The sequence below is a fragment of the Narcine bancroftii genome, chromosome 2, assembly GCF_036971445.1.
Source record: "Narcine bancroftii isolate sNarBan1 chromosome 2, sNarBan1.hap1, whole genome shotgun sequence".
Taxonomy (NCBI): Eukaryota; Metazoa; Chordata; class Chondrichthyes; order Torpediniformes; family Narcinidae; genus Narcine; species Narcine bancroftii.
This window is the reverse complement of record NC_091470.1, coordinates 141,073,750-141,099,898: the sequence shown is the minus strand read 5'-3', so window position 1 is coordinate 141,099,898 and position 26,149 is coordinate 141,073,750. Positions and strand designations below refer to the sequence as shown.

At 42.6% G+C, this 26,149-nt stretch overlaps 1 protein-coding gene across 12 annotated transcripts in view; it reads right to left on the bottom strand.

Annotated features, from left to right (window-relative positions):
- Positions 1-26,149, bottom strand: part of mib2 (MIB E3 ubiquitin protein ligase 2) — a 162,483-nt gene that overhangs the window by 39,930 nt on the left and 96,404 nt on the right. For all 12 annotated transcript variants that reach the window (XM_069918214.1, XM_069918212.1, XM_069918219.1 and 9 more), the window contains 2 exons: positions 10,672-10,814; positions 9,683-9,790 (listed from right to left, as the gene is read on the bottom strand). In XM_069918214.1, coding sequence (XP_069774315.1) covers positions 9,683-9,790; positions 10,672-10,814 — 251 coding nt within the window. The remainder of the gene's footprint in view (positions 1-9,682; positions 9,791-10,671; positions 10,815-26,149) is intronic.

Sequence of the window (26,149 nt, the reverse complement as noted above, 5' to 3'; positions counted from 1 at the left end):
ATGTAATAATATGGCATCTCAACTTGTGGTCTCAATGACATCCCTATTCCTGCCTCAATTACCACAGGCACTGCAGTTCACAGGCGCTTCATTGGATACATTTTTAGATCAGTCATTCGCAACCCCCTCCCCTCAGCCCCCCGCCCCCAGGACTCTGCTCAGATTTTATGGGCTCAACTTCCTTGTGAAGCAATCACGTTTTGGTTACATCTGCACTCCTCTCCCACAGGCTATGTAAAAGAAAATTAGAACCATGTTATGTGATGAAAGAAAGCAAGGCTTTTACTAAACTCTGCCTTTGCCCCAAGGGGGGCAGCAGGGTCCCAGCTGTCTTAGGTGATGATAGGTGATACAGAAATGCAAATGCAAATTCTCTTTTCTATGAATCTTTAAGTAATGTGAAGACCTGGACAATCCATCACTGAAAATGAACAAATGTTAATTTAACAGCCTCATTCTTCTTATCCCCCGAAGGTTACAAGAGGATATAGACAGGATATAGAGTTGGGCAGAAAAGTGGCAGATGGAGCTCAATCCAGGTAAGTGTGAGGTGATGAAGTTTGGAGGGACAAACTAGAAGGCTGAGTACAGGGTTAATAGTCAGTTACTTAAGAGTGTGGATGAACAGAGGGACCTTGGGGTACAAATCCAAACATCCCCCAAGGTCACCGTACAGATTGATAGGATAAGTAAGAAGGCCAATGGAATTCTGGGCTTTGTTAATAGGGGGATTGAGTTCAGGAAAAGTCATGTTACAACTCTACAAAATCTTTGGTAAGACTACACTTGGAGCATTGTGTTCACCTCATTATAGGAAGGATGTGGAAGCTATGGAGAGGGGGCAGAGATTTACCAGGATGTTGCCTGGATTGGGAAACAAGTCTTATGAGGGTTAGCAGAGCTGGGACTTTTCACTTTGGAGTATAAAAGGATGAGAGAAAACTTGATAGAGGTCAACAAGATTAAGAGAGCTATAGATAAGGTGGACAGCCAGCACCTGTTTCCCAGGGCAGGATCAGCAAACACCAGAGCACAAAGTGAATTGGAGGGAAGTTTGGAGAGATGTCAGGGGCAAGTTTTTTTTATGCACACAGAGTTAAGGGGGCCTGGAATGCATTGCCAGGAGAAGTGGTGGAGGCTGAAAGATTAGGCACATTTCAGAGGCTCTTAGACGGCACATGGATGAAAGAAAAATAGAGGGTTACAGGGGTAGGGAGGGTTTAGTTCTTTTTTGGAGGAATATATGGGTGGGCACAACACTGAGGGCCGAAGGGCCTGTACTGTGCTGTAGAGTTTTTTGTTCTATTCCAATATTCATTTTTGTCTGAGATACTGAAAGTTTTTTTTGAAAACTATGAACCTTTTTGGTTGCATTAAAAGTATGGTGTTTTTCATTGCACCTGCCCATCTCCAGTGTACGAGTGATAAGACTGTTCCTCACGGACTGCTGGCGGCGCGCACGGTCGCAGCGGCTAGCAGCAAGCACTTCCACAGCAGGCACAGCAGGTACACCGAACCCAATAAAGTAAATGGGTAAGTTAAAAAAAGCTATCGTTACCACGGCAGATAGCAGATATCCACAGCGGCGCCGACAGCAGCAGCAGCGGCGTAGTGGCGGACGGACCGGCCGGCGGGGTCCGCTGCCGAGGGCCGCCACGGTCGCAGGGAGCGGATTCCTCCCGAGGCGAGTCCCCTCCGCATCCGCGGAGGTTCAGGACCTTGAAAGCCGTGCCCGAGTTGCGCGAAAGCCCTATCCGGCCCGGCATCAGTCACCTCCACGTTTTCGGGTCCCACATCACAGAGCCCGTCACGAATACAACGGACCCACCGCCCAGCTCCATGAGGCTGGACGCGGTGAGTCAATTGGCCTCGGCATCCGTGCCTGTGTTGCGCGAGAGCCCGGCCCGGCCCGGTATCGGTCACCTCCATGTCTCCTTGAACTTCAACAGCAGACAAGTGCTGCTAGGCATCGGACTTTCCGCTAGGATAGAGGTCACGGACGAGTTCCACCGCTCTCACAGCATTCCCAGTGAGATAGCGAGACCAGCAGGAGCTCCTTGGATTGTTGACGGCGGTTGCAGCAGGTGGAGGCAGAGGCGGAGACAGAGGAGGGAGAGGAAGCAAAAGCAGGGTTGCCACTCAAGCCTGCTAGCTAGGCTGAGGAAGGCTCCCCACAGACCTCCGCTCCCTAGCATGCTTCTCAGCAACGTACGATCCTTGGCAAGCAAAATGGACGAGCTGGAACTTCGGGTAGCTGATGACCGTTATGTTAAGAACTGTGGCGTATGGTGATTACCGAAACATGGCTTCATCCAAGAATACCGAGCGAGGCCATACAGCTACCTGGCCGCACCGTTCATCGTAGCAACCGGAGCAAAGAGGAGTCGGGTAAGAGCAGGGGAGGTGGTTTATGCGTCTATGTAAATAATGACTGGTGCAAGGATAGTTCAACCATATCCACTACCTGTTCACCGTTGTTAGAAACTATCTTTATCAAATGCCGTCCATTCTTTCTGCCGAGAGAGCTAACAGCTGTCCTAATCACGGCTGTCTACATAGCACCAGAGGCAAATGCCGGCTCAGCCCTCTCACTTCTTTCGGACATAATCCACAAACAGCAGCAGGCTCATCCGGACGGTGTACACTTAATTGCAGGCGATTTCAATCAAGCAAACCTGAAGTCTCTCCTGCCAAAGTTTTATCAACATGTTAAGTACCCGACCAGGAAAGGAAACACATTAGACCATGTATATACCAACATCAAGCATGCATACAGAGCCAAACAACTCCCTCACATAGGCCAGTCAGACCACCTCTCCCTGTTCCTTATCCCTGCTTACACCCCTCTGAGAAGAAGCTCAGCTCCTGTGAGAAAGACCATTACCACCTGGCCCGTTGATTCTCTCTCCCAGCTCCAGGACTGCTTCGAACTCACTGACTGGAGTATATTTGAACACCATGACTTGTCAGCGTATACAGAGTCTGTGTTGGAGTACATAAGGTTCTGCATGGAGACTGTCACTGTCATCAAACACATCCGGGTGTTCCCAAACCAGAAACCCTGGATGACTAGGGAGGTTAAATCACTCCTCAGGAGCCGCAACACTGCCTTTAGATCCAGTGATAATAAATTGTATAGTGCTGCCAGAGCTGAACTAAAGAAGGGCATCAGGAAAGCCAAGCTAGATTATAAGGAAGTACTGGAAGGCCATCTCACCGACAACAATCCCAGGTGAGTGTGGCAAGGGTTACAACAGCTGACCAACTTCAGGGGTCAGCCCAGCAAAATTGTGGACTCAAGCACTGCATTGGCGGAGGAGTTAAATACCTTCTTCGCAAGCTTTGAGTCCACCGCCCAGCAGCCTACAGCTGCACCCCCTCTAACCCAGTCCACCCCTAGCTACGAGCCACTGACTGTGCAGCCATTCGAGGTGGAACGAACCCTCGCCAGGGTAAACCCAAGAAAAGCGGCTGGTCCAGACGGCGTAGCGGGGAAGGTACTTAGGGCCTGTGCAAATCAGCTGTCCCAGGTCTTCACCACAATCTTCAACCTTTCCTTGTCAAAAGCCATTATACCAGCTTGTCTGAAGGCCTCCACCATCATACTCATACCAAAGAAACCACAAATAATCGGCCTAAATGACTACCGTCCAGTAGCACTCACACCTGTCATCATCAAATGCCTGGAACGACTGGTCCTAGGCCACATCCAAGACTGTCTCCCTCCCTCCTTTGACCCACACCAGTTCGCTTATAAAGCGAACAGATCGACGGAAGACACCATATCCATCATCCTCCACACTGTGCTGAGCCATCTGGAACACAGGAACACCTATGCAAGGGTACTTTTCATGGACTTAAGCTCAGCCTTTAACACCATCATCCCCGATATCCTAGTCAGCAAACTGTCTGCTCTGGGCCTTCATCCTCTCACCTGTTCATGGATCAAAGATTTCCTTACAGATAGACCACAGACAGTCAAACTTGGAACCCACCTGTCCTCCACCCGCACATCGAGCATGGGCTCCCCACAAGGCTGTGTGCTGAGCCCTTCGCTCTTCACTCTTTACACCGCCGACTGCAGACCTGTCCACGCCAGTAACACCGTGGCGAAGTTTGCAGATGACACCACGGTGGTGGGGTTGATCACAGGGGGAGATGAGTCTGCCTACGGGAATGAAATCCTGAATCTGACCAAGTGGTGCCGGGCTCATGACCTGATCCTAAACACCACAAAAACAAAGGAAATCATTCTGGACTTCAGGAAGCACAGGTCTGACCCGCTCCCCCTCTACATAGATGGTGACTGTGTGACGAGGGTCCACAGCCTCACCCTCCTGGGCATCAATATCTCAGACGACCTCTCCTGGACTGTAAACACTTCAGCAGTCATCAAAAAGGCCCAGAGGCGCCTGTACTTCCTGAGAATGCTCAAAAAGAGCAAGGTGGGTCAGAAGCTGCTGATGACCTTCTACAGTTCCACCGTACAGAGCATCCTGCTGTACTGCAGCACAGTATGGTTCTCCCATTGCACTGAAGAAGAGCGGCAAAGACTTCAACGGGTGGTGAGGGCAGCAGAAAAGATAATTGGATGTCCCCTACCCTCCCTGAAGGATCTCAACATCTCTTGTTGCCTCAGTAGAGCACAAGCAATAATAAAGGATCCCACCCACCCTGCCCTGCATCTGTTTGACCTACTACCCTCTGGCAGACGCTACAGGTCAATCAAGACAAGAACAAACAGACTCAGAAACAGCTTTTTCCCCCAGGCTGTCACTACAGTGAACACACATATCCACAAATTCCCCTCTCTGTCCTCCACATCCATTATACATACAGCCGACACCCCCCCTCCATTCACATAAAGGACATTTCCGGCACCGTAAATTAAATTTTTTATTTAACTTCTGTGGTGCTGCCTGTGGTTGCGTCGCTGCATTGGTAACCTTGTACTGCTGTCATAAATCTCGTTGTATAACTTGTACAATGACAATAAAAAGCTATTTGACTTGATATTTGATTTGAAGTCTGTTCCTCACGGACTGCATAATTGGTCCAGTTTAGAAGCTATTCAGTGCTATTCAATAATATCGTTCATTAAAATATTCAACTAAAGGAAATACCATTTATTTCAGCGCATAAGTCGAGTTGTGAAACCCTGAAAGATTTCTCAAAAATGTGGGGGGGGGGGGGGCTGGTGGGGTCGACTTACGCTGGATATACTTTTGAGACCTCAAATTCAGTGAATCAAACAGATTGACGATAATTTGGCAAGTAAGTCAATGCTGACAGCACCTCCCCACTGTGAGTGCTGCCACTCCCGGACACCTCCCCACCACCACTGGGCGCCGCCACACCCTGACACCTCCCCACCACTGGGTGCCGCTGCTCCCCAACACCTCCCCACCATTCTGTGAATCGTCACTATTACTGTCTAGAAGGCCGATTGGAGTGTTTTTAAAAATTTTGAGTTGTTCCTGGGAGGTCCGGACAGCCCGAAAACTGGGGGTCGACTTGTATGCCAAAATATACAAATTAATTTACTTATTGCTGATGCAAAGTTGCACTTTGGTGACAAAGAATGATTTGTTTTCATTTTAATTCCCAAAATAACCATAATTCAGTCACATTTCTAAATGTTGTTATCTTGAAATTTGGAACTGCTGCAATTCCTTGCAGTCATTCATCATACCAGTAAAGTGGCTTTCACTGTGGAAAAAATGGACACACAAATTAAAACTCGAGGAATTATTACTCCGTTGTGCTAAAGTTGGGGCAGACATTCAGCCTTTGTTCCATGTGTGAATGTGCAATGCTGCAAATGTGCACAATGAACCCACTCTGAAATCCATGCCCAAAGGAGTTCGAAGATCACGTCACGACATCTGTACAAAACCGTTCAATCTTCCAAGCCAGTGTCATCATCAGTGAACTAGGAATAGTCAATGATGCAAAATTTGGCCCACCTCATTTTTATTGCTTACAAGGCCCTATGGTTTAACTGCAATGTGTAAACATGGCATCAATCTTCATGTATATTATTTTGTTTGAAGAGATACAAGAACGTTCTAATGAATAATAATTAACTTTAGGTTTGTAGAAAAACAACTAGTTAGTTGTGAATTTCCTACTCACTGTTGCCTGTACAGTGTGGAACTCCGGTTGACAGTTCTGACTCCAGACTGCTGAAGGAAAGTGAATTAATACCACCCTGTGTCAAAAGTTCATGGAAAAAAACAAGTCCCCTGAATCACTTGATCTCTATTGCCCAAACAGCTTCCTGCTGCTCTGAGCGTTTCAAATCCAACTGCCTGAGTCACCTGACTCCAATTGCCATAAAATCCCTTCTCAAGCTTGCTAATTAGCCCCCTCCAAGATCACAAAAGTGCTAAATGTGGGCACAAGTGAAAGTGATTGATAAAGAGAAAAAGGTAGCGTTACAGATGTATAATATCAAGAGTTCCTTCAGGTGTTGAAATATTGTATATAATAAGCTGGCCAGTGAACATTTCTCCCAGACCTTGTTGTTTCGAGCTGTGCTATCCTCATCAGAGGTAGTAGTAATGTTTCTGCTCACATGCCCAACCGGTTCGTTCTTGATCATCAAGCACGCATACAGAGCCAAACAACTCCCTCACATAGGCCAGTCAGACCACCTCTCCCTGTTCCTTATCCCTGCTTACACCCCTCTGAGAAGAAGCTAAAAACTCTTCTTTTAAGTGAGCAACTTTAAGATGGTAAATGCTAACAGACTCTCTCTTGCCTTGTATATCGAGAACAAAATACTTGGGAGATCTGTGTATCACTTTATATGGTCTAGTGTATGGTGTCTGGAGGGGTTGATGTTCTGCGTCACATCTGATGAACACAAACTGAGCTCAGCTGATACATGTGATACAACACTTTGTGTACGCGTCTTGGCAGGAGTGATATTTGTCATGTATTGCCATGGTCGATTAACATAATCCGTTGTGTCTAGTATCAACGTAGATCAATCAGGTGCAAACATCTGTCCAGGTATTGTTAGCATTGTCCCAATCACTAGTTCAGCCAGTGTGCACCCCATTGAATGGATGCCCAGTACTATGATTGGCAAGTACTCATACCACTAGTTTGAGTTCTCCTGGGCTTTCAATTCTGCTTTGAGTTGACGATGAAAGCATTTGACGATGCCATTAGCTGCAGGATTATAGGCTGTTGTGCGGGTGTGTGTACTACCAAGTAGATTGGTCAGTTCATGGAAGAGCTGAGGTTCAAACTGTCGTCCCAGTCTGTCGTGATCGTAGATGATGTGCTGCAATATGTTCCCAGTAATGGGCCAAAACTCTGGCTCCTGTCTCGGCTGTCATATCATGAATAGGTATAGCTTCAGCCCACCTGCTAAAATGGTCTATACAGGAGAGAAGATAACTGCACCCATTCAACGGAGGGAGAGGACCTTCTAGATTGATGTGTATATGTTGACATCTGGTGTCTGGAGTAGCGTATGTGTCAAGGGGAGCTCTGGTATGATGGTGAACTTTGGTTTTCTGACAGGTGATGCAGCTCCTAGCCCACTGGTTAACATCCTTATTCATGTTAGGCCATACTTAGTGAGATGTTATCAGCTTAGAAACATAGAAGATAGGAGCAGGAGTAGGTCATTCTTATGTGAAGACCTTATACCAGGATGCGACATACCGTGGAGAGCATTGAAAACAGACCGCCAATGTTTCTTGGAAACATAGGGTCGTTCATGTGCAGTAGATACATCACACCAGATATGTCCATTACTTGCTGGCAAGGTACATACTTGAATGAGAGCAAAGTTGAACTGCAGCCCAGTCGTCCTCCTCCTCTTGGTCACAGGCAAGTTGCTGAAAAACAATGATAGAGGAGGCACACAATGCATCTACATGCAGGTGTGACGGTGCATCTGCTACTGTTTTCCTTCCCTTGGGCATGTTGAATATCAGAGGTGAACTGTGTCATGTAATCCAAATGACGGACTTCACGTGGGGAGCACCTGTCCAGCTTTGAACAAAGAGCTTACGTCAAAGGCTTGTGATCAGTGTAGGTAGTGAATGCGAGACCCTCGAGTTTGATGGCAAAGTAAATGGCCAGCAGTTAATGACCAATTGTGCTATATTTGGTCTCAGCAGGTTGGAGTCACTTGGAGAAAAAGGCAAGGGGTTTCCAAGCACTATCTACAAGCTGTTGAATGGCTCTACCCACTCCAACATCCGACGCATCGACAATGAGACATAATAGGATGTCTTGTCAAGGATGAACCAGAGTAGCTGCATCAGCCAGGTCGCTCTTAGCGCAATGGAAGGCTGAAAGTTCCACCTCAATGAGTGTGATGGACTGATTTTCCTTAGTCCTGATCTTCAGCAAGTCCGTGAGTGGTTGGTGTATGTTAACACAGTGCGGGGTGAATCGTCTGTAAAAACTATCAGTCCAAGACTCGCTCAGCTTCGTGAGCAACAAAGGAATGGAAAAATCACGGATGACCTTCACCTTGTCATGAGGGCGAATCCTATGTTCATCAACTGTATGGCCCAGGAAGGTGAGGAACAGTACTCCAAACTGACACTTGGCTGGGTTGACATCTATGCCATACTCCTGCACATGCTCGTAAAGTATTTGGAGATTAATCTTGTGTTCATCCTCTGTAGAGCTGGCTACTAGCAGATCATCTATGTATTCACAGACAAAAGAAAAACCACTAACCACATCATCCAGCAGCCTCAGAAATGTATGTGCCACATTTCGTAAACCAAACTGCATACGTACCCACTCAAAAAGGAGTTGTGATGGGTGTTTTGTGTATGTCAGCAGGATCCACTACAATTTAAAATTTTCTTCTTCATTGTTAACCACACGGCCATCTGCAAACATTTTCACTGTGGCCCTTACATTCAAACCAGAATAAATGAGGTTGCACAGAGCCAACCCCATGAGAAGTAGCATCCAGACAGAGAGACCTGCACTGTTCCATTCCTGACAACATTCGGGTGAATCACCTCCTCCTGTGCACCACTTCAGCTGAGGTCTGACGAATGTTTTAGAAAGTTGACATATAAGCTCCCTACTTCTATATTTGATACCCTGACGAAACTAGGCCAGTATCCCACATACCTTCCACCTACCTACTTACCACCTTCGACAATCTCTGCACTTGTACTCTGAGGTCCCTCAGTTCCTCAGTATTTAATAAGACCTCATCATTCATGGCAATGTCCTATCCTCATTAGTACAGGTGACCCTGGATTACGAGAGTGGGTGGGAGGAGACTGTCCTTTCTTTGAAAACATCTGTATCATGATTTTTCACAACATGATCCAGTCATCTGAGGATGTATCACTTTTAAACGTAGAGGGTTGTGGTCACTGTCTCCAAAATGATCCTCCATTGGCACATTGCAACACCATGCAAAAGAATTCAACCTATTACTTTAACTTTCACATGACCCTTTTACAGAGTTTTACAACTATTTGTATACCAGATAGGATCAGGGACACCAAACCAGATTAAACCAAGGCCAGAATTTGTATAATGCTGATCACAGAAGGCATCCGAGTACAGCAAGCCTATTGGATGGTTCAGAAGGTTGAATTATTTGTCCTGTCCTATTGCATACATATTTTACGGAGTTAGTTTATTGATCCAAGTAGATCATGGGTTGGGTCTTTGACTGTACCTTTGTAAGGGCTCCGGGGTGAAAAGTCCACCGAATACTGTTGCTGTACTGCACTCTCACATCTCCTCGGTCAGTAATTCTGTGCACCGTGCCTGCTCGGCCAATGTACTGTCAAAAGCAGAGGGGAACATTACATCACACAAAACATTGCTGCCCTGCACGTTCTTAAATCGGGGACATTTGATAGAGGTATACAGGCTTTTTCCACTGAGGTTAATTAGGCAAGACAAGAACTAGAGGCCATGGATTGAGGATAAACCATGGCAAGACAAGAACTAGAGGCCATGTGATTAGTAAGAGATTGCTTAAGGGGGGGGGGGGCGGGGTATGTGGGTGGAAGAAAAAGACTTGAAAACCCATGTTTTAATTGTACCTAAATGACTTGTTAGGTGCACGATTTCATAACTTCAAAGGAAATGGGCCAATGACAATTTTTCTCAAGCAAAATATTTCATTAACAATTGGGTCTGGAGCAGTGATTCTCAACCTTTTTCCCCACTCTCATACCAATTTAAGCAATCCCTCACTAATCACAGAGCACCAATGGCATATGTGAGTGGAAAGAAAAAGGTTGAGAACCATTGGTTTAAATGGAACAATAGGGGACTTTCTTCACACAGAGAGTGGTGGGAGTGTGGAACGTGTGGGCAGCGGAAGTGGTGAATGTGGGATCAACTTTGACACTTAGGAAATCTTTAGATAGGTACACGGTTGGGAGAGATGCAGGTCAATGCGACTAGGCAGAATAATAGTTCAGCACGGACTAGATGGGATGAAGGGCCATTTCTGTGCTGTAGTGCTCGATAGTTCTGGGAAGCAAGGAAAAACACTCATGTTCCTTTCAACTTCTAGTTGAATGATGTTTGCAATGAAACGGTCTATTACCATCTGACATCATTTCAGCTATTTCTGGCTCACACATTGGGATTTATTTTTTGAACAACAAACTGTGGGTAGAAAACATTTTACTGTTTTGAGTTCCCAAATACCTCGGCCATTTTGGGATTCCACCCCCCATGTCCTTCCTGCATCTGTCGCAGAATGTCCACCTCCAGAAGGCATTTCACCTTGTCATTGTGCTGGAATGTGTGACCACATGCACTCTCCTGTTGGGGCAGCTCCGCATGTTCACCTGAAGGGAAAAAGGGAACGTGAACCAAACAACGCAGCGACAATTGGAGATGTGCGACAATGTGTGAGGGGCCCCGGTCAGCAGGGCAGTTAGTGCAACACTGTCACAGTGCCTGCGACTGGGGTTGAATCCTGCTCTGTCTGTAAGGAGCTTGTATGTTCCACCTGTGTCTGTGTGGGTTTCCACCCACCGTTCAAAACCTACCAGGGGTTGTAAGTTAATTGGGTGTAATTGGGCGGCACAGGTTCATGGGTCCGAAAGGACCCATTACTGTACTGTGTCTAAATTTAAAAATGTCTTCATCAAAATACTGTAAAATAATTGAGTAACAATGTTAAGATGGATGGTCTCAGTGAATCGATCGGGACCCCAAACATCGACTCCATTTCTCTCCTCGGATCTGCCGAGTTACTAGCTCAAGACTCTAGGATCTACAATTCTTGTGTTTCTGTAGAACTGTTGGTTCCACCTCGGGTAGATCACGCTTCCTTCAGTTACTTGCCTCTCTCTTAACTCTACTGTGAACAAGGCAGAATTCTGGTCAACTAAGTAACGACAGACAGTGAGGAGTGAGTGAAAGCCTCGGTCTGATAGGAAATAGTGGAATTCAGGGTTTTTTTTATGACCTTAGGGTTTTATCTCCATGTCCTGCTGATTTGGTCGCTTGTTCAAGATTCCAGCATTTACAGTTCTGTGACTCTTGAACAAACAGCTTTTGGAATTACAGAGTTCAGAGCTGTCCAATAAAGAGAAATGGTGCTGAGAGCCAAGAAAAGTTAAGAGTTATTAAATCCCAATTACATTCTTGCCTTTACATTGTTGTCCAAATGGTTAAAGTCCTTCACCACAACTAAGTTTCCAATTATGCAGTCTGACGTTGCTTGTGGTGACAAATTAGTCAGAACCTCAGATTTTAAAAAATGCCACGTAGATGGGAAATTTCTCTTGTGAAATTTGTGAAGGGTCACCTGCACTAATCTGGCCAAAGACAATTGCCATCAATGTGAAGAAGAATTTTATCCTGTCTGCTTTTAGAACCAGTGTGGGCTGCCTTCATTCCCTGCCCGTTGGCACCTGGTCAGCCTTTAAAATACCAATTTTGAATACATTTCGACCAATAATGAGCAGAAATTAAATCCACTTCAGGATTTAACTCAAACAGTACATTTAATGTGGCATAAAAACAACCAAATATTTTCCCTGTAAATTGGGTATCTGAATAGTGAAGCGGTGTGATCATGTTTGACCAACTGCCAGCTTCAGTAGCCTCCAACATTCAATCAAACAGATTCAAGAGCTGCAAACTATTTGCACCGTTCAGCAGATGGGAACGTTCCAGTCTTTATTTAAAGAAAAAAGTGATCCTTAAATCTCTGACAGATCAGAGAATGCTACACCGTACCCAGCAACAATGGTATCAAAATATTGTAGATATCAGGCAGACATGTGCATGGTTATGGGCTGGCTAATGTAATAAGAATTTTATCTATTTCTGCACTTCCGCAAGGACAAGAGCAGTGTGGGGGAGAAGGCGGTGGTGGGGGGGTGGGGGAGAGAGGGCTGCGGGGTGGGGGGGAGAGGGCTGTGGGGTGGGGTGAGAGGGCTGCGGGGTGGGGGGGAGAGGGCTGCGGGGTGGGGAGGAGAGGGCTGCGGGGTGGGGGGGAGAGGGCTGCAGGGTGGGGGGGGAGAAGGCTGCGGGGTGGGGGGGAGAGGGCTGCGGGGTGGGGGGGAGAGGGTTGCGGGGGAAGAGAGGGCTGGGGGGGGAGAGGGCTGCGGGGGGAGAGGACTGCGGGGGGGGAGAGGACTGCGGGGGGGAGAGGGCTGCGGGGGGAGAGGGCTGCGGGGGGAGAGGGCTGCGGGGAGGGAGGGCTGCGGGGGGAGAGGGCTGCGGGGGGAGAGGGCTGTGGGGGGAGAAGGCTGCGGGGGGGGGAGAAGGCTGTGGGGGGGGAGAGGGCTGGCGGGGGGAGAGGGCGGCTGGCAGGGGGAGAGACATTTTGACAAATTACCCCATACAGTTTTCCATAATCCATGCCCAAAAAATACCAAGGAGCATCTTTGGTTTCTTGACTGAATGACATACACAAAGTGACATGTGGGAGCTCACACTCGCTGCCCACATCAGTGCCCAGATTGAGAACAACTGAAACAAATCTGTCTCCATCCTCTGCCTTCACACAAGGGTGGGAAGTGCTGAGTGAACAGTGCCTGCCCCCTCTGGCAGATTCCACACAACCTGGCAGGATAGGATCCACTGTGGACAGCCTGCTCCCTCAGTAGAGCTCAGGTTGTGAGACCAGTAAAGGCAAGAAATTTAAGGGTTCAAATCTCCAATATGTCACAGATTCTTCATTTACACCCTCAGGTGCCAGCCAGTAGAAGGGGGTCCACTCGGTGGAGGTGACAGTGGGGTCTGCCGTGGGAGGTGGCTTGGGTCTGCCAGGGGAGAAGGCGGGGGTCTGCCGGGGAGAATGTGGGGATCCGCAGGGGAAGGTGGGGCTCCGTGGGAAGTCAGGGGAGGTGGTATTCAGTGTGGATCTTCTATGAACATTCCGCACCCTATTGCTTTAAATGTTGTGGAATAAACACGGAATCCACGGAGCAGCACAACAGCACGAGCCAGCTGAAACAATTCCTTCTCCATTCTGAAGAAACACCAACTCGTTCTCTCTCCACAGATGCTGCCTGACCTACTTTAGTATGCTTATGTGACTGCACTCACACCTCTGATGTACAGCACAAAGACAGGCCCTTCAGCCCAGCATGTTTATGTTAACCCTACCGTGGAAAGCACTGTATGATCCAGTGGTTCTCAATCCTTTTCTTTCCACTCACATCCCACTTTAAGTAATCCTTGTGCCAACAGTGCTCTGTGATCAGTAAGGGATTGCTTAAGGTGGGATGTGAGTGGGAAGTAAAGTTGAGAATCACTGCTCTAGACCCAATTTTTACTGAAATATTTTGCTTGAGGAAAATTGTCATTGGCCCATTTTCTTTGGAGTTATGAGATCGTGCACATAACGAGTCAATGAGGATGATTAAAACACTGGGTTTCAAAACTTTTTCTTTCCATCCACATACCACCTTAAGTAATCCCTTACTAATCACAGAGCACCAATGCCATAGGGAATACTTAAAGTGGTGTGTGAGTGGAAAGAAAAAGGTTGAGAACCACTGGTCTACCCTATTGATGCCCCCTCCACTCCTGGAAAACCTCTCACCATAACTCAAGCCCTCCAATGCAGATGCATCCTTGTGAATCTGTTCTGCACCCTCTACAGCTTCATCAATTATCACTGATCACTTTACAGTACTCGTGTGGACTGGACCGCCCTGCAGTACCGGCGTGGGCTGGACTGCCCTACAATACCAGCGTGGGCTGGACCACCCAATCAGAGCAGCCTGGGTGTCCAGCTGCCAAAGCCCTGAGCACTCCCTCCCTCTTTTTTGTCCTCTTTCAAACTCCACCTCCTCAATCAATTTAATCGCATTCTGTCCTTGCATCCTACTCTTGGTCAATATTTAAGACCATTCCTGTGAAACTCTGTTGGATGTATTGCTACGTTGGTAATATTTGCTATTGTTTTAACCAAAGCCATTCTCTTTGCATGCTGTGAATTCAGACGTGCACCCACTTATTTTATGATAGAATTAAGTACACCTGTTTATTCTTCAAATACTTATTGACAGATACTCTGTTCTAATTACTTGCAGAAAGCCAGTCTGTTTCCTTTTGTTGAAACGCGTGAACTAGAAATGGCACATTATCGATCACAACATTTGACTGAGCAAGTCAACAGTTACTCATGCTTGGAATTAGATTCATCCTTCACTGATGGATCAGAGGCATGCTCAGTGATTTATGCGGGACTTCTCGTTCTTCAGAAACATTAATGATTTAGAGGCTTGAGAAACTGTGATACTGGAATCTGGAGCAAAAACATTCCTGCTGGAGAAACTCCCACTGATGATAAATGATTGAGAGACTTGCACTGAAGTGGTGCCAATGGAACGCTGGGAACATGCAGCAATCAGGCATCATCCATCCAGAGACATCGTCTCTGTTTTAACGTTGGAATTACACAGCAGGTCGGCTAGCATCTTAAATTTACAGTTTTAAAATTTAGACATGCAGCACGGTATCAGGCCCTTCTGGCCCACAAGCCCAAAAACCCCAATTAACCTACAATCCCTGTACATTACGAGCGGTGGGTAGAAATCAAGTGCCCGAAGGAAGCCCAGCAGACACGGGGAGAACATGCAAACTCCTTACAGTCAGAACGGGATTCTAAACCAAGTTGCTTGTGCTATTACAGCGTTGCACTATCCGCCTCGTTAAACCTGCCGCCCTGACACAGGAAAGCAACCGAGGTGGATGTGGACCTCCAGCTTCTACAGAGCCTTATTTCATGACACTGGTCATGGTGGTCTGCAGGCAAACTGTGAGAGAAGACTCTGAAGACTGCACAGGTTAGAGGAGAAGGAAAATAATTACAAATGCAGGTAAAAATATCCTGAGCGGAGCAGGAGTGACTGGAGTTGCTGAGCAGAACATGCAGATCAGAATGTAAAAACACAATGCTGGAGAATTCAACAACAAGAAAGCAGCCTCTCAGGGAGGAGTCACGTGATGGAAGTAGTGGCTGGTCGGGGAACTCCAGCCCTCTCCAGAAAAGTTAAAAAAAGACAGTGAAGAAACGAAGGCACAAACACAAAAACCAAAATAAAGTGAAAATAAAGGCATGGAGAAAATGGCAGTGAAAAAAGAAAAGCCAAAAGCAACGAAAAGAAGAGAAGAAGAAAGGACATCGGAAGAAGAAGGTGAAGGCCTTACCTGTCCGAGGAGGCCCGCCGCGGAGAGAGAAGCCCGCTCCCTAAGGTCAGTTGCAGCCCCGAACTCGGGACAACAAAAATGGCTCACGGAGCCGAACAAAAGTGCGCAACCGCGCATGTGCGACTCCTCGCACATGCGCGATGTGCAAGTCAAAAATAACACTGACGGGAGGGGGGACCAGCTGAGGAGTCGATCTTCACAGCTGAAGAATCGATCTTCACAGCTGAAATTGACAGCCACAACAAAGCAGCAAGAGGAAAACACAGAAAATAATGAGAGCAAAAAAGAAGAGAGTAAAAAGAAATCAAAGGAACAACAGATGACCAACCCAGAGGAAGAAGACCAGCAGCACTTCTAATAAAAATAAGAAGACCAAAAAGATAAAACAAACAAACCAACAAGAAAACCAGAAGAGACAGAGGTAAAGGACACAGATCCTGGAGTAGACTCAGAAGAAGAGGAAGAACACAGAGAAATGGAAGATGAAGGGAAAGGCAAGACAATGGATATATTTTTTTTTAAAGAATATATGGAATCAGTAAAAGAATGGCAGTCACAAGATTTCAGTGAAATAAAAAGAAGAGTAAAAAGTACAGAAGAAAAAAATGAATAGATTAGAGATGATCATGTCAGATATAGGAAAAAGTGGACAAGGTGGAAGAATGAGAAATAGCCGTAGAAATGGAAGTAGAGGACTTAAAAAAGAAACTAGAAGAATCTGATAAAAAAAGTTAAAGAGACACAAGAGCTGTTAGCTCAGAAGATAGATATAATGGAAAATTATAATAGAAGAAACAATATAAAGATAGTGGGCCTTAAGGAAGATGAAGAAGGCAAGAATATGAGAGAATTTATAAAAGAATGGATCCCCAGGGTCCTAGGAAGACCAGAATTACAGGAAGAAATTGAAATAGAAAGGGCACACAGAACATTAGCCCCTAAACCACAACAAAAACCAAGATCCATTCTAGTAAAATTCTTAAGGTATACAATAAGAGAAAATATATTGGAGAAAGCAATGAGGAAAATAAGAGAAGACAAAAAACCACTGGAATACAAAGGTCAAAAAAATTTTTTTCTATCCAGATATAAGTTTTGAACTCCTGAAGAAGAGGAAGGAGTTTAATGCAGCAAAAACGATCCTATGGAAAAAAGGATATAAATTTAAGCTAAAGTTTCCAGCGGTACTGAAAATAGTTATTCCAGGGCAGCAAAACAGACTATTCTTGGATCCGGAGGAAGCAAGAAAATTTGCAGAACAACTACAGAACAGACAGAGAGAGGAAGATATGTAATGAGAATAAAAATGACCACAAACTATACCACAGCCAAAGGAAAAGGAATATTCATATTATTCGGGTAGACATAAAACATACTCAAGAATAGACCTATTCCTGTTATCAGCTCGCATGCAAGACAGAGTAAGAAAAACAGAATATAAAGCTAGAATATTATCAGACCACTTACCCCTGATATTGACAATAGAGTTAGAGGACATCCCTCCAAGAATGTATAGATGGAGATTAAACTCCATGCCACTTAAAAGGCAGGATTTTAGAGAATTCATTGAACGACAAATTAAAATGTACTTTGAAATAAATACGGAATCAGTGAAAGTTAAGTTTATACTATGGGACGCAATGAAAGCGTTCATCAGAGGGCAAATAATAAGTTATGTAACCAAGATGAAGAAGGAATACAATCAGGAAACAGAGCAGTTGGAAAGGGAAATAGCAAATATAGAAAAAGAATTAGCAATGAAGGAAGACACAACTAAAAGAAGAGAATTGGCAGATAAAAAAAAATGAAACACTATAAACGTATAAGGTGGAGAAGAACATAATGAAGACAAAACAGAAATATTATGAAATAGGAGAAAAAACGCACAAAATTCTAGCGTGGCAGCTTAAGACAAAACAAACTAAGAGAATGGTATTGGCATTAAGGAAAAAAGACAGGCAAATCACATATAATCCAACGGAGATTAATGAAAACTTCAGAGAATTATACAAACAATTATATTAAACTGAAAACGAAGGGAAAGAAGACAAAATAGATGAATTTTTAACTAAAATTGAACGACCGAAATTACAAACAGAGGAACAAAATAAATTAACAGAACCATTTGAAATAGTAGAAATATAAGAGATAATAAAAAAACTACCGAATAATAAAACACCAGGAGAGGATGGATTCCCAATAGAATTCTATAAAACATTTAAAGATTTATTAATTCCTCCCCTCCTGGAAGTAATCAACCAGATTGATAAAACACAAAGCTTACCAGATTCATGCAAAACAGCAATAATTACAGTAATACCAAAGACAGGGAAAGATTCACTCACACCAGCGTCATATAGACCAATATCTTTACTTAAAACAGATTATAAGATAATAGCTAAACTATTAGCAAACAGATTAGCCGACTATGTACCAAAAATAGTAAATCTAGACCAAACTGGATTTATTAAAAAAAGACAAACAACAGACAATATTTGTAAATTTATTAACTTAATTCATGCAGTAGAAAGAAATAAAGCTCCAACAGTAGCGGTTGTTTAGACGCAGAGAAGGCCTTTGACAGAGTAGAATGGAATTATTTATTCAAAGTACTACAAAAATTCAGCTTACCAGAGAAATATATTAATTGGATTAAAGCATTATATAAGGGGCCATTGGCGAAAGTGACAGTAAATGGATATATATCAAAACAATTTAACTTAAGCAGATCAACAAGGCAGGAATGCCCACTATCGCCCTTATTGTTCGCGTTAGCCATAGAACCACTAGCAGAACTGATAAGAACAGAAAATAAAATAAAAGGGATAAAAATAAAAGACAAGGAATATAAAATCAGTTTATTTGCAGATGACGTTATAGTATACTTAGCAGAACCAGAAATATCAATAAAAGAATTACATAAGAAATTGAAGGAATATGGAGAAGTGTTGGGATACAAGATTAACGCAAATAAAAGTGAAGCAATGTCAATGAATAATGTGGATTTCTCAAAATTTAAGAAAGAATCACCATTCAGATGGCAAACGCAAGCAATGCGATACCTAGGTATACAAATAAATAAAAACCTCGGCCATCTATATAAACTCAATTATTATCCATTAATGAAAAAATTACAAGATGAATTAGAGCATTGGAAAGACTTACCACTAACACTAATAGGAAGGATAAACTGTATTAAAATGAACATTTTCCCAAGGATACAATACCTATTTCAGGCATTGCCAATACACTTGACAGAGAAATTCTTCAAGGAGTTAAAGAAAATAATAAGGAAATATTTATGGAAAGGGGGGAAACCGAGGATAGCACTAGATAAATTAACAGAATGGTATAAACAAGGAGGCTTACAACTGCCAAACTTTAAAAATTATTATAGAGCCGCACAATTAAGATACCTATCAGATTTTTATCAAAGAAGGGAAAAGCCAGATTGGACTAGATTAGAACTAGATAAAATAGGGGAGAAGATACCTGAACATATATTATATAAATGGGATGAAAAATTGGTACAACGTAGGAATTCTCCAGTATTACATCATCTGCTCTATATTTGGAAGAAGATTCATGTAGAAAGGAACAAAACAAATTACCAACTACCAAAACTAATACTGACACAAAATCAGCTAATCCCTTTTACAATAGATAACCTTTCCTTTAGAGAATGGGAGAAAAAAGGGATCAAAAGAATAGAAAATTGTTTTTCAGGAAATAAATTATTATCCTTTGAACAAATGAAGGATAAATATAATATAACTCACAATACAGTGTGGGCATACTACCAACTGAAATCCTACTTCTCCTTTGGATTATATGTGATTTGTTTGTCTTTTTTCCTTGATGCCAATACCATTTTCTTAGCTTGTTCTGTCTTAAGCTGCCATGCTAGAATTTTGTGCGTTTTTTCCCCTAGTTCATAATATTTCTGTTTTGTCATTCTTCTCCACCTTATATGTTTGTAGTGTTTCATATTTTATTTTTTTATCTGCCAATTCTCTTCTTTTAGTTGTATCTTCCTTCATTGCTAATTCTTTTTCTATATTTACTATTTCCCTTTCCAACTGCTCTGTTTCCTGATTATAGTCCTTCTACATCTTGGTTACATAACTTATTATTTGCCCTCTAATGAACGCTTTCATTGCATCCCATAGTATAAACTTATCTTTCACTGATTCCGTGTTTATTTCAAAATACATTTTAATTTGTCTTTCAATGAATTCTCTAAAATCCTGCCTTTTGAGTAACATAGAGTTTAATCTCCATCTATACATTCTTGGAGGGATGTCCTCTAACTTTATTGTCAATATTAAGGGTGAATGGTCCGATAATATTCTAGCTTTATATTCTGTTTTTCTTACTCTATCTTGCATACGAGCTGATAACAAAAATAGGTCTATTCTTTAGTATGTTTTATGTCTACCCGAATAATATGAATATTCCTTTTCCTTTGGGTGTTGTTTCCTCCATACATCCAAAAGTTGCATTTCTTCCATCGATTTAATTATAAATTTGGTTACTTTGTTCTTTCTGTTAATTTTTTTCCCAGTTTTGTCCATATTTGAATCCAAATTCAGGTTGAAATCCCCTCCTATTAATATGTTCCCTTGCGTATCTGCTATCTTCAAAAAAATATCTTGCATAAACTTTTGATCTTCTTCGTTAGGTGAATATACATTGAGTAGATTCCAAAACTCCGAATATATCTGACATTTTATCATTACATATCTCCCTGCTGGATCTATTATTTCCTCTTCTATTTTAATTGGCACATTTTTACTAATTAATATAGCTACTCCTCTTGCTTTTGAATTATACGACGCTGCTGTTACGTGTCCTACCCAATCTCTCTTTAATTTCTTGTGCTCCAATTCAGTTAAATGTGTTTCTTGCACAAATGCTATATCAATTTTTTCTTTTTTCAGTAAATTTAGCAGTTTCTTCCTTTTAATTTGGTTATGTATTACATTAATATTTAAAGTCATATAGTTCAGCGTAGCCATTTTATTCTTTGTTTATCTTCCCTTTCCGTTTCTCCATCATTACCTTTCCTTCTTATCCATTTCTGCTTTCTTGTTTTGAACACTTTATAAGACAACATTTCTAAAACATCAAACATTTTCCCTATTCTCCTATTTAAAACTTCTTTAACCCCATTCTCCCCTCCCCCTCCTGAGTTGTCCTTTATCCCTTGTCGGACAATCACATCTCCCCTCTCCATTTGGATTTGCGAATTCACTCACAAACGTCAGCTGATTTTGCAGTGACCGTAACTCCTCCCCACCCAGCCCCCCCAGAAAAGATTTCAATTTTCATATGTAACAAAGGTCACTCTTTTAATTCCCTCCTTATTCCCTCTATTCCATTTCCCTCCCTTATTAATTCTGTCTATACTCTATATATTTTCCTCTAAATACGGATACATTCATGTATGCACACTATATATATATATATATATATATATATATACACACATATACCCCTTTACACACAAACATATAGATCGTGGTCATTTTTACTCTTATTACATGTCTTCATCTCTCTGCTTGTTTTGTAGTTGTTCTGCAAATTTCCTTGCTTCCTCTGGATCCGAGAATAGTCTGTTTTGTTGCCCTGGAATAATAATTTTAAGTACCGCTGGGTACCTTAACATAAATTTATGTCCTTTTTTCCATAAGATCGTTTTCGCTGTATTGAACTCCTTCCTCTTCTTCAGGAGTTCAAAACTTATGTCTGGATAGAAAAAAATTTTTTGACCTTTATATTCCAGTGGCTTTTTGTCCTCTCTTACTTTCTTCATTGCTTTCTCCAATATATTTTCTCTTGTTGTATATCTTAAGAATTTTACTAAAATGGATCTTGGTTTTTGCTGCGGTTGTGTTTTCGGGGCTAAAGTTCTATGTGCCCTCACTATTTCCATTTCTTCCTGTAATTCTGGTCTTCCCAGGACCCTGGGGATCCAATTTTTTATAAATTCTCTCATATTCTTACCTTCTTCATCTTCCTTAAGGCCCACTATCTTTATATTATTTCTTCTATTATAGTTTTCTATTATATCTATCTTCTGAGCTAATAGCTCCTGTGCTTCTTTAGCTTTTTTTATTAGATTCTTCTAATTTCTCTTTTAAGTCTTTTACTTCCATATCTACAAATGTTTCTCGTTTTTCCATATTTTCCACTCTTTTTGCCAATTCTGATATGGCCACTTCCATTTTATTCATTCTTTCTTCTGCATTCTTAATTCTTCTTTTTATCTCAAATTCTTGTAATTGCCATTCTTTCACTGATTCCATATATTCTTTAAAAAAAGATACATCCATTGTCTTGTTTTTCTTTTCTTCTTCCACTTCTTTCTGTTCTTCTTCTTCTTCCTCTGGGTTGACCATCTGTTGTTTCCTTGTTTTCTTTTTACCCTCTTTCTTGTTGTCGTTATTGTCTGTGTTCTGCACCTGCTGCTGAGCTGCAGGTGTCCCTCTCAGCTGTGAAGATCGACTCCGCAGCTGTTCCCCCCTCCCATCAGTGTGTTTTTTTTCATGCGCACTTTTACTCGGCTCTGCGAGCCATTTTTGTAGTCCCGAGCCCAGGACCTCCACTGACCTGTGGGAGCGGGCCTCTCTCTCTGCGGCGGGCCTCTTCGGACAGGTAAGGCCTTCACCTTCTTCTTCCGACGTCTTTCCTTCTTCTTTTCTTCCCGTTGTTTTTGGTTTTTCTTTCTTCGCTGCCATTTTCTTCACACTTTTACTTTCACTTTGTTTTGGTTTTTAAGTTTGTGCCTTTGTTTTTTCTCTATCTTTTTTTAACTTTTCTGGAGAGGGCTGGAGTTCCCCGACCGGCCACTACTCCATCACGTGACTCCTCCAACTGAAATCCTACTTGAAGGACAAATTGGGAGGCAGCCTGAGGTTACCAGAGGGAAGTAATTTTGAATATGTGATTACAGACACAATGATAATCAAAAGATTTGTAACAAACATGTATATTAAACTGCAATAAAAAGGAGAATGAGGAAACAAATGGTAAAACTAAACAAAAATGGGAACAAGATCTAAACATAAAGATAAAGAAGGAAACATGGGAGAAGTTATGCTCAGGAACTATGAGAAATACAATAAATATGAGGTTACGTATGATACAATATAACTGGATGCACAGGCTATACATTACACCTCAAAAGTTAAATAAATGGGACCCAACAGTATCTGACAGATGTTTTCGCTGTAAAAAGGAAATGGGAACAACAATTCATGCAATTTGGACATGTGAGAAAGTGAAAAATTTTGGGAAGATCTAAACCAGATATTAAATAAAATCACAAAAAGCAATATACCAAAAAATCCAGAGATCTTCCTCCTAAGTAACATAAAAAACAAAGAATTTGGACTCGATTTGGATGGTGCACAAAAAGATTTGTTATGATAGCCCTAGTTGTAGCAAAAAAATGTATTATGTCAGCCTGGAAATTAGAAGATAACTTGAGAATACAACAATGGTATATAGAAATGAATAAATGTATTCCTTTAGAAAAAATAACACATAATTTAAGAAATAACATTACAATATTTGAACAAATATGGGAGCCATACATGAAACATAATAGAGAAAACCTACCGGGGACATCTACCACCTAAAATGACAGAAGGAGAAGAGAATGAAAAGAACTGACTCAGTGGAATTTCTTGTTTATTTTTATTGAGTGACAACATTGTTTGACGGGTTTAATATATCTTATTTTCTGAACTTTAAATAAATGGGAGGGGAGGTAGGGAGGGAGGGAGGGGAGGAGAAAACGACAATGTATATATTTAAGAAGGAAAATGTATGTATCTTGATCAATGTGGTTTATAGCGTGAAAAATAAAAAATTTTAAAAAAAAGAAGAAAGCCTCTATCCTCAAGGACCCCCACCACCCAGGCCAAGCCGTCTTCACTCTGCCACCATCGGGAAAAAATACAAGCCTGAAGACAAGCACTCAGTAACGCAAAGATTACTTCTTCCCTGCTGCCATCAGATTCCTGAATGATCAACAAACCACGGACCCTGCCCTACTTTCACACTATTTTTATTTATTTTTGTCAGGTGGTTTTACATGAATGTTTGCACTGTGACGCTGGTGCAAAACAACAAATTTCGCGACTTGTTCATGACAATAAATTCTGATCCTGAGGTCAATGTGCGTTATATAGTCAAGAAACATAACTAATGTTTTGGGCTTGAGTCCTTCATCAAGATATGATCAAAATGTAGGAAGGTACCTGGAACATCATTATTATAAAAAGGACACTGTTGGACCTGCTGAGTTTCTCCAGCATCGTGTTTTTACTTCAACCACAGTGTCTACAGACTGTTGTATTTTACTGCAAATCAGAATGCTCTTTCAATGGTTCGACAGGTTGAGAGAACAGGCTGAAGGACTGGGCCTTATTCACTAAATTTGGAATGGATACAATGGAAAACAATAGAAAAAGTGACAGTATTAATTCATGGTTAGGGTTTTGAATTAAGGTGTGTGATTTTAGGATCATAGAGTAATCTCAAGGAGCCCCAGATATGGAGTATATTCTTACTAAAAGCCACAGAAGCAAAACGTACTTAAGAGGTGTTGAAGCAAACTCAACAGGAGGAGACATGAAAAGTTGTGGGGAAGTAACAGAACGGACATTTGAGAGAGTAGTTTCAGCTGGGGAGCTGTGCAGGCGTGATAAGCCCAAGGCTTTGCTTCCGAACAAAGAATGAATGAGTCCATGTTTTTAGGAAATATATGTAATATATTCCTGCACTTTCAAAACACAAATCATTGCAAAACTGCAACTGCAACACAGACAAATGCTAATTGTCAAATAAATTAGGATCACTTTTAATCTTTCTAAAGCCTCACAAGAAACATGCAGTGCCAACACTCTCTAGTCTTATCAAGACAGCTTTTAGCACATTCTTTGAGAAAATTGCATTTTTTAGCCACCATATTAACAGTTTAAGGCTATATTCTTTAACCTTTTTTTGAGAAAAAAAATGTCTGTTTATGTCTCAGCTGACGATGGTTCCCAGGACAGCAGGACTATATGTGCATCTTAATGTGTAGCCACTTGGGGGTGACAACGAGCAACTCAAGCTCAATTATTCAACAGAAGGGCTTTGTGCAGGCCAATCAGCCCTTCACCCCCATCCATCTACCTCAACATCACTTTCCGTTATACCCCCACATCCTGGGATTCACTTATAATCCAAAACTCTGCTCTCCACCTTAACTATTCTCAACAACTAAGTCCCGCTGCCCACTCATCTCTGAGACAGACATAAGTGGATCGTGCATTTGGTCCATTATTTTCTATACCTATTGCCTATCCCAAATTGCTCGAGGCAGTAGAGCTGTCCTCTTGCACCACTGCAACCCCTCACATTTATCAAGATTAAATTGCCCCTGCCATTCTTCTACTAAATGGCCACATCAGCCTGTGGCCTCATATGATCCTCCACCACTGATTTGTCATCTGCAAACTTCCTCAATGCATTTCCTCATTGGTAAAGCATACATCCAGTAGCAGCAAGGGTACCAGTTCCAAACCCGTGGTGCACCACTAGAGACAGCATTCCACCCTTGGCCATCACCCTATCGTGAAGCCAATTTTGGAAACTATTTGCCAACTTGCTGTGGATCCCATTAGATTTTTTAGACCAATCCCCATGAGGCCCCTTGTTAAAAGCCTCAATAACATAGGCCTCATTGAAAATTTGAAACTAATTGGTCCTCTGGAGTCTCCCATGCTGAGTACCTTCAATTATCATATGCCCGACCACACTTAGATTAATCCTGCTCCTCAGAACTTCCCCGCGCACCAGGCTCATGGGCCTGTAATTCCCTGCTTTTATTTCAGATTTCCAGTGTCTGTAAAAAGGTAAGGAATACAAGGATATGGAGTAGGTGCAGGCAAATAGGATGAAAATATTTGGCTAAAAGGTTGGGATGGACAAGGAGTGCTATACAACCATGCTCAGTACCAGGTTCAGCAATGGGTAGAGGATTGAACAACCTGAGCCACAAAGTCAAATATGTAAATATATTAGAAGCCCATGCATCATAAATAGTGAAGCGCTATGGTTCTGTCCTTCTTTAACATTTAAATATTTTAAAAATTTTGATATATAGCATGGTAACAGGCTATTTTGGCCCACGAGTCCATGCCACCCAATTTACCTAACTCCTAGTACATTTTGAAGGGTGGGATGAAACCAAGGCCCCTGGGGAAAACCCATGCAGACACAAGGAGAACATACCAACTCCTTACAGACATCCTACCATTCAAACCCCAGTCCGGTCCTGATCGCTGGCACTGTAACAGCATTGTGCTAACCACTGCACTAGCTTTGCTGCTTCAGTCACAGAGTTAAGTATAAAAACATGACTTAGTTTTTGGTCTGGGGCTCATCACTGCACAGGCCCTGACCCAATGCTCAAGGAATGCTCACTATTTCAACCTGCTGAGGTAACTGC